Here is a 14,291-nt window from a genome sequence, read left to right on the forward strand (position 1 = left end):
GCCAAAAAGTGAAAGAAGATAAAGCACAACCATGATTTGCAAGGGAGTCTGCAATTTGATTTCCTTCTATGTATATATGAGTCACTATGCCATTCAATTGACCAAAGAGAAATAAGCTATTGTTCCATCGGTTTCTTAAATTCCAAGAAATCACAATATTAGAGTTTTGGAATGCTAGGACCACAAGAGCTGAATCAGTTTTAATCCAGATGGTATGATATTTCATTTTGTGAGCAACTTCTATTGCTGACATTGCTGCACATAGTTCAACTTGAAATTAGGAAGCAATGCCCAATGGCTCAGCAAAGCAATACAACAAATCTGCATTATGATTCCTAAAAATACCTCCACACCCAACTAAGCTAGGATTGCCTTTTGAAGCAGCATCAATATTTTTTTTGAAGAAGCTAAATTAGCCCACTCAAATTGGCACCAAAGAGAATCGAACCTCAGACCTCAAGAGGAGCACACTCTCAGGTCCCAAACCGATACCAATGCACCAACCCAAGTGGGTTAGCACCATCAATATTGCATTTAACCCAATTGAACAAAGGAGGCTGCCAAATAATTTCTTTGATGAAAAGAGTTTTAGGATGATGAATGTTTACATTAAAATGTTTCAAAATGATGAAATCTCTAATGGAGCAAGAAGAGGTCTTTGTAGAGTTATTACCCGAAAGAGAAGTATTGACAATAATCAAGGATATGGAAGATCTTAATTCTGCCTAACGTAGTCATGCACATTAGGCATAACTAAAACAACATAAATCTAAGCCACTAGGTTTGGTCTACTGGTGAGGGGTTTGAGTAGTATTTAATGAATTTTGGGTTCGATTCTCTGCTCATTGTAAATAAAAAAAACATAAATCTATCCAACAACACAAAATAACCCCTAAACAATTCACAATAAAGATTTTTTTTACGTCCCCACTGTTTCTCCTACAACATCAAAAATTTACCCTTACCCAAATGTTAACCAACAAACAAGTTTCGCTGCTAAAATAGCATATGACAAAATATATTGAACACCAACGACGTTTGAACCGTCATGCCCTCACCAATTAAAGAATTTAAAACTCTTTCCCATATCCGCTACTTAAAATGTGAGCATGGTAATAGTGTTCGCATTTTAAGTAGCTAACCATACTCATATATATAACACGAGCACCACCACCTTGCCCCACATTCCATCAGTTTCTAAAAAAATAAAAATTTCTCTAAAAACTAACCAAAATCCCAAAAACGCAAAACCCACTTCTAATCCACCATTTTTTTCTTCACATTTTGTGTTTGAAATCACCTCACAAGTGAAGATTAAAGTAAACAAACAAGATGTTAGTACACATTTTTTGAGATTTACACTGATTTATTTCACTTTTTTTTTCTCTGGGTCTAATATTGTTCGCTACTTAAGTAGTAAACTGTGTTCACACCTTAAGTAGCAGACGGTGATAATGCTTATGCTCATGCTGAATTTTGTACATTCATTGAATTTTGCATGTTCTTGCTGAAATTGATATGTTATGCATATTTGTTGATAATTTTTTTTTCTGTGTTTAATGTTACATAAATGGATAAATTTTTAGGCTGCATTGGAATAAAATGTGGGTGAATCATCCATTGCCTCTGCTAGACGGGAACAAGCTACTAAGCTTTGTGAAGTGCAAGAGGCTCAACAGAGACAAGCTCAATAGGCTGAGCCTCTAGACGACAAGCAAGAGGAGGCCATGTTGATGCTGATATGGAGGATGCTAGTGCCAATGGCAATGACGAGGAGGCTAAGGGTGATGATGGTGGTATGGAAAATGATGTTGCTCAATGGGCGTTTCATGGTCCCGAGCCAATTAAATTTCCAGGAGGTCCATTTGACAAGACCATGTTGTCGCTGTACGCGGATCATATTGCTCGATTTATCTGAGGGCCATGTAAGCTACAATTTTTATTTTATTTTTTATAATTTGAATATCTTTATTATTTGATTCTAGTTCTAATTCTAATTTATTCTCTCTCTCTCTCTCTCCCTCCCTCCTTTTCTTTTCGGGATCATAATATTGTTACCGGTGGTTTAGTAGAAAAATGGTGCACACAAGGTTGGTGGTCCTCATCACTACCGGCTACACATATCTTGACGCCGCCTATATTAATTGCTTTGTAGAGTGGTGGCATGTGGTGACCTTCATCTTCCACTTGTCTATGGTAGAGTTGACGGTGACATTAGATGATGTGTCTTGTCAACTACATCTTCCAATTGAGGGACGTCTGCAACATGACCAGAGTTGAAGTTGTCATGCTGATGGTGGAACTCATTGGATCGAGGCCAATCTTCGGCAACAAACCAAAGGGGCTTAAACACGATTTATTTATTTGAAGCCCCCCTCTTTATTTATTCTTTTAATTTGTTTTTCTCCCCATATGTTGCTCAAACAAACAAAATACATTATTGAAAAATATCTTTCAATAGAAAAATAAATACCAAAAAATATCTTATAATAACATAGACACTACTAGTAGAGATATCTTCCGGTAAGGATTGGAGGGATTTTGTGGATCATAAAAGGAAAAGAACAATTGTAAAGTTTATATGCAAACACCCCTCCAGTTTGACATGTCTTAAAAATCCAACACAAAACTACTTTGGTAATATTTGATTGTTGATAACAAGGGTAAAATAACAAAATTGAGAATTCAACTTTTGAGAGGGAGAAAGAACAAATCTATTGGTAAGTAGATAATCATTGGAGAAAAATAAAATTACCAATATGATAAATTAATGTTTATATAGACTAACAAGTAGTATAAAATCTAATTTGAGTTGAACAAATCTTTTTCAATTGTAAAATCTCATTCCTATTAATTTTATCTAAATTTTTAAGTTGTTTTTCATATTTTTGTGATTACCCACAGACATTTTCCTGTCCATATAAAAACAACCAATCATATAGAATTCAATACGTCTTTGAAAACTAATTAGGTATTTTATGTTAAAATATATAGTTTATCTATGAAAATTTGAAAATGATAGAAATAACAGAATAATTTGTAGTATGATGTACTCAGAGAACTATAACCTTTCAAATATTAATTAAATTACTTAACCTTTCAAATGCAGCCTTTGGCTTGTTCTTACTGCAAGTTAGTACCAATAAAAGGCCATTGCATATTTTAGATTTAGAATGGCCTTCAGAGATATGCAAACAACAATGTTTTGTCCAGCTTATAAAAAAATAATGTTTATCCAATTTATTAACAGCCGACTTGACTCCAAACCATTCCACTTAAAATATGAATGCAAAGAAACAACTAGGTTTGGTCTAGTGGTGAGAGATTTAGGTAGTATGCTAGAGGTCGTAGATTCGATCCTCAACTCTATTGTAAAAAAAAAAAAATGCAAACAAGCCATTAAATTTGATATAGTGGCGAGGGTTTTAGGTAATATGCATGACCTCTTGAGTTCGATCCTCTGCTCTATTGTAAACCAAAAATAATAATATGGATGCAAACGGGTCAACCCATCCCATTTTATGACTTGTCGAAGGGTTGGCGGGCTACCCTGTCCTCTGCTCCATTTTTAAATAAAATTTTATTAATTAAAAAAATCACAAAAATAACATAAAAATAAGAATAATTATTACCTCCATCATAAGACCCCGTTTGACCACTGCACGTACGCCAATACATAATTTTGATCACTAATATTTTTAATTGTATTAGTAAAAATTATAAAAATTTAACATTTTGAAAATACTCATCAAAACAAATTGAACAAGATCTTATATGCTAATATTTATATTTATATATTGTTAAAAAAATACGGTCAAAATAAGATAAATTAATAGTACATTTTTGTCAAACAGGTCTTATAATTATGACAGAGGCAGTAATTTAAAGACATTTTATATAAAATATTTAGATTAAGCCTAGACAACAAAAGAAAAGTTAATAAGTTCACCGATTTAAAAAATATTAGAAACATGAGTTTAAAGTCCCAAAAACTAGAGTAAATTTATTTTTCCTCTACTTTATGAATCAAATAAAAGAGAAAATGTTAAAAGTTTTTTGTAACTTAAACATAAAATGAGATGAATTTTTTTATTACAACTAGGCCCGACAGGTCAACCCGATCCGACCCGTCACCAACTAGACTAAAAAAAAATGGTTATGTGCAGTATTTAAATGACCTGTCATACAACTTGACGATGTGGAATGATTATCACCCATTAAGTTACAAGAAAATCCCTTAAGAATTCAATGTAAATGTGAAATACCACCTTCTTTTAATCCAAAAATTTGAAAAATAGACAAAAATTAGATGATTTTAAAATAGAGAGATCAATTTTGTGAGTTAATTTAAATATTGAACTATTTTTTTAGAGAATAAAATGTCAGATAAATTCTCAACTCAACCGACATTGTCGATAATTTTAGATTGGACGTCTTTGTCTAGATATTAAACCCAGAATCTCACGGTATATGAGTTTCAATAGTATTTATCATTTTTTCTTAAAAAAAAAATAAAGTAACAACTGGACAAAACTCTTACTATAGAATCATTTTATATTTATTATTTTAATGCAATATAATACAACATTTATTATTAAAAGAAAAATACAATATATAAATCTCCTCCCCCAAACTCTTCTTCCAACATGCATTAGCACTAGCAAAACCATCAAAATACTCACAAAAACATAGAAAAACACCAAGAGGTAGGTAAGAAGAAAAAAATGGTAGAGGATAGAAAAGTTGGTGTGGCAATAGATTTTTCAAAGAATAGCAAAAATGCTCTGAAATGGGCCATTGTAAACATGGCTGATAAAGGTGACACATTTTACCTCATTCACATCAACTCTAATTCTCATGATGAGTCTCGTCACAAGTTGTTTGCAAAATCTGGTTCTCGTGAGTACTTTCTTTTCTTCTTATAAATTTACCTAATCCTCTGTTTTTCTCTGTTTTTATATGAGAATATTAAATTTTCTTTTGTTCTTTTTGTAGCTCTTATTCCTTTGGAAGAGTTAAAAGAGGAAAATGTTATGCGCAAGTATGGTGTGCAAACTGATGTTGAGGTTATTGAAATGCTTGACATTGCTGCTGCACAGAAGGAGGTTTTTCTTTTATACACTTTCTTTTATTTTCTCTACTTTACTTACATTCATTTAATACATAACATGGTACTCAAGAGCAAGGTTTTAAATTGAGGACGAAAAAATTATATATGATATAGTAACCATTAAAAAAATTCTCGAATTTTGTTTTTATAGTCCCTACAAATTGTTTTACCAAGTTTTGGTCGCTTAAATATTTTCAATCACGATTTTTGGTCTCTATTTTTCAATCAACTTGTAGATGTCATTCGAAATTTTAATTTTTTTACACGATCATGTTTAGTACATTATAAGAATTTCTCTCGTAGAAGTTTAAAATTTTAAGAAAGGATGAATTAAATATGATTTTTTTTAGTTTTTGTGCTTAAAAATTCATAACTAATCTTATGTTAAAAAATTCTAAATTATTGAAGGAAAGGTTCTTATAATGTTATAAACACGAATAAATGAACCATTTTAAAATATAAAAGTACACAAGACTTGATTAAAAAGTAGGGACCAAAAGTTTTGGGAGAAAATATTTGAGAGATCAAGTTGTTGTAATTTTTTTATAGGGATTAAAATTCAAAATCTCTAGATTATTTCAAAACCATGTTCTAGAAGAGTCTAGATAAAAATTCTAAGGTTGCCCATATTTTTTTATGCATGCAAGATTGTATTTTGTAGGTGAGTGTTGTTGCAAAATTGTATTGGGGTGATGCAAGACAGAAACTTATGGACTCTATTGAAGATCTAAAGCTAGATGCTCTAGTTTTGGGAAGCAGAGGCCTTAGCACAATCAAAAGGTTCATAATTTTTTATACTCTCACATTATCTTGACATTTTTTTGTATTTTTTTCCTAAAAGATTCATCAAAGAAAGTAGTATTAATTATAGGATCATGCTAAACAATGCCTTGTTAAGCATTTTCCTCAAGTATATTGTGAGTTCCTAGGTGAACCACCTTTATAAGTGATATGCTGTAACCCAATATTTAATAATTATAAGAAATTCTTACAATGGCCGACGATGCTCTTTAGAATTAAAAACTTGTTAGCTCATCCTCTTTACAGCTAAGACGGTGACTTAATTGATGATAGTTCAATGCAAATTATATATTTATCTTTTCATTGTTTTGACCAAATTGATATCAATTAAATTATTATTTTAATCACGCAAATGAGAAGAGCCAATAATCTCTACTTCTCAAAAACAACACATGTCGCCATTAGAACTTTGGACATTTTCAAGTATCGGTTCACAATAGACCATAGTTCATATTAGAATCTGCCCAAGTATGTTTATCTATATTTATAATTATGATGATTAATTTTGGTTTCTTAGACATATTTGTGTTATGGTGTAAAAAATACAGGATATTACTTGGAAGTGTTAGTAACTTTGTGATGGTTCACTCTCCATGCCCAGTGACTATTGTGAAGGATTATTCAAGAAGCAGCAGCAGCAGCGACTAGTTGATCCATATGCTATATTTTTACTGTATTGGGCTAATGGAGTTACACTTCCAAATAACAAGCCCTTAGCTTATCCAAAGAATAATGTAATTGGAATGCTTTATTAATTTGGCCATGTAAATTAATTCTAGTAACCATGTCTATATTGTAGACTGTCATGTAAAATATGACTAAATAATACTAATATTATATGAATATCTATAATAAATTATGAATGTGTTTGAGATATTCATTGTTAATTGATGTTCTCATTAATAATTATAATATTTTATTTTATATATTTTAAAATGAAATACAGAATTTATTTATTTATTTTTTGTTTGACAGAAAGAACTCATAACATTTCATTAATACTCAAATCTTAGATGTATGTAGGAACTAGGAATGTTGGTAAACTCAAATCTTAGATGTATGCAGGAACGGAATGTTGGTAGAAATATAAAAACCAGTTAACTTAAGGATGTGATCACTTTAATAAAATTATAACATCAAATTTGATAATTTAAATGGATCTTATCTAATTTTTTTATATGATTTCACACATTTCAATTATTTAAACAACTCAATTACATATTTAAACACAAAAGTAACTACAACAATATTAACACCATAACACTCTCCACAATAATAGACTAAGCTAGAGTAAGCTAGTATATACATACCAAGCCTGAAAAATATATAAGAAAATAAAAATTGTGAACTACTACTATATTGAAATACGATTGTGTCATACTCCCTCCGGTCCTTATTATAAGGAACAATTTGGAAAAAACACACATACCAAGAAACCTTATCTTTCTTAATAAAAATTCTAAAATTTTACAATCTATTCCAAAACTAACCTTGGTGTATTAATTTATCCTTAGGGAATATATCACTCTAATTAATGCATAACTTTGGAATGGATACAATTTAATAAGGGTAAAAATGGAATTGTAAGAATAAATTTAATGATTGTTTCTTATAAAAAGGACCAAATTTTTTTTCCAAATTGTTCCTTATAAAAAGGACCGGAGGGAGTATATATATATATATATATTCGTGTTACTTAAATATGTGTTCGAATAACATTTTTCTTTTTATATATTATACTCCAAATTTATATTTTATAATCCAAAAAGTTGAAGAAAGTGAGTGGCTTTGCATGAAAACATTGAGCAGTAGCACTACGATGCGTATTATTAATTATTCTACTTACACAATTAATTGCAAAGCTAGTTGAAATCTTATCAGGAGGCTAAATAAATAAAAAGTTATTTTATTAATTTTTATTAACGTATTTGATCTGTAATATAGACTAAATACATTAATCATACAATGAATATAAAAATGTGATTTTTGCTTATATATATTGTGTTACGGATGGAGTACTAATTTGAAATTAACAACATTGGGGTAATTAACATTAACATGAAACTATGTTAATTTAACCTAATGAAGCAAGTTTAGCTAGAGCACCAACTGCAAGAGAATTAACATAAGTGCAAGGTTCAGTTTTAGGTGAATCTGTACGTTTATCATCAAAATGGTCATTGATGTCAGGTCCACCCATAATGGCTCCGGTTAGCTCATGTGGATTTGGTGCATCTCTTTGAAGCCATTTTGCAAAGCTAGTGGGACAATCTATCACTTCATTTGGTGCCAAAGTTGGCACTGAAGCACCTCTATGATGAGCTTGTGTTGGTGGATTTTTCCCAAATCCTACCATGTATGATCTTCCTTTTGGATTTTTTCCCAATATGTAATCCATCTGTAAATTTGTGTCAATTTTACAATCCAATATTAGACATTAACCCAATATAGTCTAACAACTTTTGAAATATTTGCAACATGGATTCTTTGCAATATGATTTCGCAGTCGTAGGAACAATTATATTTAGATAGAATTTTCTCTTTTTAAATTATTTAAATATAACGGTTCGTACAATTGCAGCATCATACTTAAGTAGTAGAAGATCAAATTTAAAAAATTAGACATATTAAATTTAAAATTTGTTTCAAATTTTGTCGTTATTGAAGACTATATATTTTTATTTTTTACGCCTATGATGTTCTTTGATAATATAAAATTAATATGGGTATAAATAAGGTTTATACTAACTTGTTTTCGGGCAAAATCAAGGAGATGGGTTGAGTCAAATTCTTTATTTCCACATCTGACTTTCTGTTTATATTTGGCAAGCAAATCACTATATACGGTGAATAAGAAAGATGTGCTGGTGGCATACTGTGTGTTGGCTCCATCTCTCATATGAATAAACCCACCTACATAATCATATATAAATAAATATTAATTATACATGTAAAGATTACAATTAAGCAAAAAAAAAAGTACATGTATTTTTTTTTTTTTGGTACAAAAAAGTACATGTATTTACCGGGGGATAAATTGATTTGTTGGTAAGGACTATCAGGAAGGACCGAACATATATAACTTTCTCCGTGTGTTTTGAATGTTTCAAGACCTTTTATTCCTTCAAATTGTAATTGAGTGAGAAGAACTTGAACTCCAGCATATTTAAGATCCCAACTGAATTCAGATACACTAGCACTAATTGCATCTTCTTGTATGTATTTCAAGTATATTGATTTCTTTGTTGCCAAGTATAGCCATGTTGCTGCCCACATCAACTCATCCTACAAATTAAAATTAATTATTACAATACCAACATTAATTCATTCTCATAGTACTAATAAATAAAGCTTAGTGAATTATAAAAGTAATTACATACATTATAGCCTGAATAGGAGCAGTAAAAGGGACATTCTCCATCATAGGTTGCTTTATGCGATTTCGCCAAATCAAAAAGCTGTCAATAATGTGAATACTATAGGTTATAAATGATCATTTTTCCTATATACAAAAGATGCTTCCTCAAGAAGGAAAAAGAAGAACAAATATTTCATACCAGTTTGGCTTTGTTGAGGAGACTACGAGCATATTTATGATCGACATGTCTAAAAACGATCGAAGAAGAAGCCATTGCAGCAGCAGTTTCAGCAGCAACCTCACTACCAGGTGTACTACTATCAATTACTTTAACTGATCTTTTTGTCTTCATATTTTCTGGCGGAGCCCAACAATTGTGATCATCAACTGGGTCACCTACCTCAACATATAATCTATTTCTTCTAGAACTAGCTTTCAGAAAATAATCTGTACCCCATCTAATTGCATCTTGAATATTTCTCATCTCTTTTGTTGCTTCAAATTCTGCTTTGTAAAATATTGCAGCCCATGATAATGTAGTAACTGTAAATGCCATTGGTAAACCATACTTTACATTGTCCCCTGCATCATAATATCCACCAGATAGGTCCACCTGTTCAATAAAATCAAACACATAAGTCCAAATTATTCATTTTCTAAATGTCAAAACAAAATTATTATTCATTTTATGTAAACTTTGATCATCATATTCAAATTTAAAAAAGTTGAATTATTGGCAAATATTAGAGACAGAAAAATGAAATGTCTTAATTTTTTGTGTCACTAATATTTAGAGAAATATTTTATATTTAATGTTAGTTAAAGTTTTTTTTAGTAATGATTTAATTTTAAGAAAAAGAAAGAGACATTATCGAGTTTTCCATCGTCGAGTGCTGAGTCTCTTCTCCAAGGGACCCTGTTGTTGGGAGGGAGCTTTCCTGATCTTTGTGCCTCTAAGAAGATGAGAGATTTTGTGAGAGCTTCCTTGTAATTAAATTGACCTCTAACAAGTAACATGTTTCCTTGGAACAATGCAAGCCATGCTACAATGATGGACCTATATACTCTTTTAGTATCCATGAAATTACCCAATAAAATTAAACCTTGTAATAAATAAAAGAGGTAGAAAGGTGGTGAGATGAGATGTTTGTGAAATGCAACTTGTGATTGGAGTTTATATAGAAATGTAAAGAAATTAAATGGTTATGTTTATTGTTGAAAAGTTGTTTTATTGTTTTGCAATGAATCAAGGAGTAGTAACAACTTCTTTGATTTCGGTTTTTTGTTTTATTTTGCGCTTGTTTGAAGGTGGGAAAATTAAGAGAATGTTTAAAGATGGAATGGAACGAAACCGAACGGAACAAACTAAGGAATGGTTGCGAGGGAAAACTAAGTGTTGAATACACATATAAGTTATTATGCAATTTATTAGGTGTATATTTTTTAAAGCAAATGTAACAAGTAGAACTGTCAAAATAGGCTAGCCCGAATGGACCGGGCCGTCAAGCCCGATTTTTTTCCGGGCTTGGGTTTTAAAAATTCTAGCCCGAATTGTTTTCAGGTTTTTTAGCCCGGCCCGATAAAGCCCGTTTAAAATATGGGCTAGCCCGAATTGGCCACAATACTATAAGTAACTTGTTTTGGATGATTTCAACTTAGATTGTATTACAAGAGTTTCTTTTTCCGTTCTACGAGTGTCTCAAATATCATCCGTTACTTAAGTAGCGGACGGTGTTTTTTCCTCAAATTTCTCATTTTTACTACTTTAAGTAGCATATGAGTAAAAATAAGGCGCGCCAGAAACTCGTAGGTAGCGGTTGAGTAAAAATAGAACGAGCAAAAAACTCGTAAGTAGCGGAGGATGAGTAAAAATAGGGCGTACGAGAAAATCTTAGGTAGCGGATGAGTAAAAATAGGGCGCACGAGAAACTCATAAATAGCGGATGAGTAAAAATAGAGCGTGTGAGAAACTCATAGGTAGCAAATGAATAAAAAAAGGGCGGGGGAGAAACTCGTAAGTAGCGGATGAGTTAAAATAGAGCGCGCAAGATACTTGTACGTAACGGATAAGTAAAAATAGCGCGCGCGAGAATTTTTATCCAAATTTATCCGAATTATTTAGCCCGGTCCAACAAAGCTCGAAGTCCGACCAAGCCTGCTCGAAACGGGTCCGACGCCCGTTTTGCGGCTCTAGTAACAAGTACCTCCCTGGCACTATATATTGAAAAAAAGGGGTAGCGGGTAAGCAAGGCTACCCCATGATTACACTGGGCTACACCTTGTACACAATGTAATTGATGAATATGAAGACACTTTGACACCCACTAAAAGCACTAAGAGGATACACATCGATCAAATCGACTTGAGTTCTTTAAATAGAACCCAATTGATATTTTATATTATATCATACTTTTTAATTATTTAAATAATTCAACTACATTTTTTTTTAAATATCCATACAACTCATCAAACACTCTAAAATTTGTTCCATCAAACCCCACATTATACTCGATTTATATGTAAAAATCTGATTCTATGTAATAAATAAATAATAGTATTTATATACAATGTAAAAGATGAAAAACGTTGATGGACAGAGGAACAGTGGTAAGTTAAAGAACGCAAATCCTCCTCAATTATCCAACAAACTCTAAGACATTGCTATTGGCCAGTGTGAAAGAACAGTGGAAAAATACCGATATTGTTGCACTAAGATCATGTACAATGGTTCAACACATTCAACACTATTTTTTCACTTCTCAACATTTCATATCATTTTTTTTTCCACCTAATCATTCAACATACATTCAACTTTTATCCTCTCCATGGTTTTTTCATTCAACACTTTACCCCACTACTTTCTCTACCCCATTACTTTTTATTTCATGTTCTTATTTAAATTTATATATTTTTTTTTATGATTACATAAAATTACAATTATCAATTAAAATTAAATTAAATTAATTAATACATGACGATTTATTTTTTAGTTTTTTTTTAATAAAAACAAAATTTATTTAAATAATTTATACGATACAAATCATCTTAACTTAATTTAAAATACAACACACAAGTAACGTAATTAGTACAATACAAATAATTTAAAATGCACACACAAGCAACATAGTTAGTACGATACAAATAATTTAAAATGCAATGCAACACACAAACAACATTTTGAGGATGAAAGTTTGGAACAGAGGATGACTGGTTAAAATTTGGTGCAAAACCAAAATTAGGTATGTTTTGAGGATGTTGGTCGGAAAATTGATTTGAATTTTGATAATTGTTCGGATAATTAGAAGAATTTTGGCTGTTGAAATGATTATTGAGATCCATTTCACAAAAAAAAGACTAATACTTCAAGATTAACACTAATAGAAAGATAATAATAACATTAATATAGTGAACAAATCGATTTTTTTTCTGTGTCTAAATGAACCAAGTCTTTATTTATAGACAAAAAAAATCATGAATTTTGGTAAAAAAAATAAATAAATTAATTTGCAACGAAATAATTGAGTTTAAAGTATTAAATGGTCAAAATTCAGCCAGCCAATCGCAGCCAGCCACATGTCAGGATCTTATCACCAACACCTTCTCTCTCCGTGTGAACGCAGCGCCACTCTCACCCTGTGCACGTGTGTTACACGTGTCTGCTTTAAGCCACATAAATTTTGCCGCGTGTACCCTGTTGAGTTTTTTCATCATCTCTCCCCTCCATGTCATTTTCAACCCTAACTTAAAGATACCATTGGACTACTTTTTGCAATTGAGAGTGGTTTCAACACCATCATTGCTCTTGGTCTAATGAACTCAACATGACGATTTTTAAAATAAGATGAATAAATACACATACATTCACTAAATAACAACTCCGAAGTCATGATAATACTCATTTGTATTGGTGCTATTGAAGCTATCAACGATACTCTTCAAATCTAATTCAAAGATCACATTGTTTGATTAAAGGTCTTTGATCCAGCCAAAGTCAGTCCTAATGTGTAAACAAAAAAGTCATATTGATTCTATTATATTTTTGCGGTTAAGATTTATTTCCAGTTTCTGCAAAAAAGTAGAGAATCCAGAAAGAAATTAATTTTTCATAATGAAGGAAATATGATATTAATAAGATTCCTAACGGTCTAAGATATGTTCCCATATATGAGCACAATAAGTGCTTTTCCTTTTTAGTTCGACTACACTTAATTCATTTTCCATACAAATTATTGCTGATGTAATGTCTTACATCACTTCTTTGCCATTGTCTTGATTGGGAAGGCAACAAACAACCCTTACCTGTAGATTTAACGGTTAATAATCCCCAACCCCAACACCCGTTTCTCTATACTCAATATGTGTCGGTCTTTTGTTAAGTTGTTGAATGTGAAATGATTTACATCATTCCACGTTTTTTTTATGACATGCTAAATTTAATAGTTTTTTATTGGATGATTGTGTAAAACTATTTCGTACTGTCAGTGTATCTCTGTCAAACTCTTAAAAATAAGTTAACCGTAAAAATCATGTTTGTTGTAAAATCAAACATGTTAAAATCAATTTTACACGTTAGTTCAGTTGATAGGGATATCTAATTATATAGTATGTACGGGTTAGAGCTCAGACACCTCACCTTAAGGGCGTGTTTGGTCTGCTAAAAAAATAAGGGGATTTGATTAGACAACTTTTTATCGTACCCTGTTTAATTTAGAAATTGACTATGGAACCAGACAAAATGGGTACTAAGGGACATGATAAAAACTAGAATTTTTGTCCCACACTGAACCCCATGACAACTTTTTATCCACAGTACAACTATAAAAAATACGAAAATACTCATTTTATTTTTTATTTCCAAAAATATTACTCTATATCTCTCGTGTACAGTCTTATCATGTTCTGTATGATCTTGTTTTGCTATGTACTATTCTGTCTAATATATACTGCTTTAAGGATCAAACATACCCTAAAAGTTAAATTTATAGCGACTAGACTATTTAAAAAAAAATATATATGTGAAAA

At 31.2% G+C, this 14,291-nt stretch overlaps 2 protein-coding genes across 2 annotated transcripts; one reads left to right on the forward strand and one right to left on the reverse strand.

Moving 5' to 3' along the window:
• The first annotated feature begins 4,624 nt into the window (after positions 1-4,624).
• On the forward strand, positions 4,625-6,798 carry LOC123888452 (universal stress protein PHOS32-like). Its single transcript, XM_045937516.1, has 4 exons — positions 4,625-4,899; positions 4,996-5,105; positions 5,772-5,890; positions 6,460-6,798. Exons 1-4 carry the CDS (start codon positions 4,725-4,727, stop codon positions 6,557-6,559), a joined length of 504 nt encoding a protein of 167 aa, XP_045793472.1. The 5' UTR covers positions 4,625-4,724; the 3' UTR covers positions 6,560-6,798.
• Positions 6,799-7,985: 1,187 nt separating this feature from the next.
• On the reverse strand, positions 7,986-10,465 carry LOC123888453 (endoglucanase 16-like). Its single transcript, XM_045937518.1, has 6 exons — positions 10,137-10,465; positions 9,469-9,882; positions 9,292-9,369; positions 8,938-9,196; positions 8,661-8,824; positions 7,986-8,309 (listed from the first exon to the last, which is right to left on the reverse strand). Exons 1-6 carry the CDS (start codon positions 10,347-10,349, stop codon positions 7,986-7,988), a joined length of 1,452 nt encoding a protein of 483 aa, XP_045793474.1. The 5' UTR covers positions 10,350-10,465.
• Positions 10,466-14,291: the final 3,826 nt, after the last annotated feature.

This window comes from Trifolium pratense, linkage group LG6 (genome assembly GCF_020283565.1).
Source record: "Trifolium pratense cultivar HEN17-A07 linkage group LG6, ARS_RC_1.1, whole genome shotgun sequence".
NCBI classification, from domain to species: domain Eukaryota; kingdom Viridiplantae; phylum Streptophyta; class Magnoliopsida; order Fabales; family Fabaceae; genus Trifolium; species Trifolium pratense.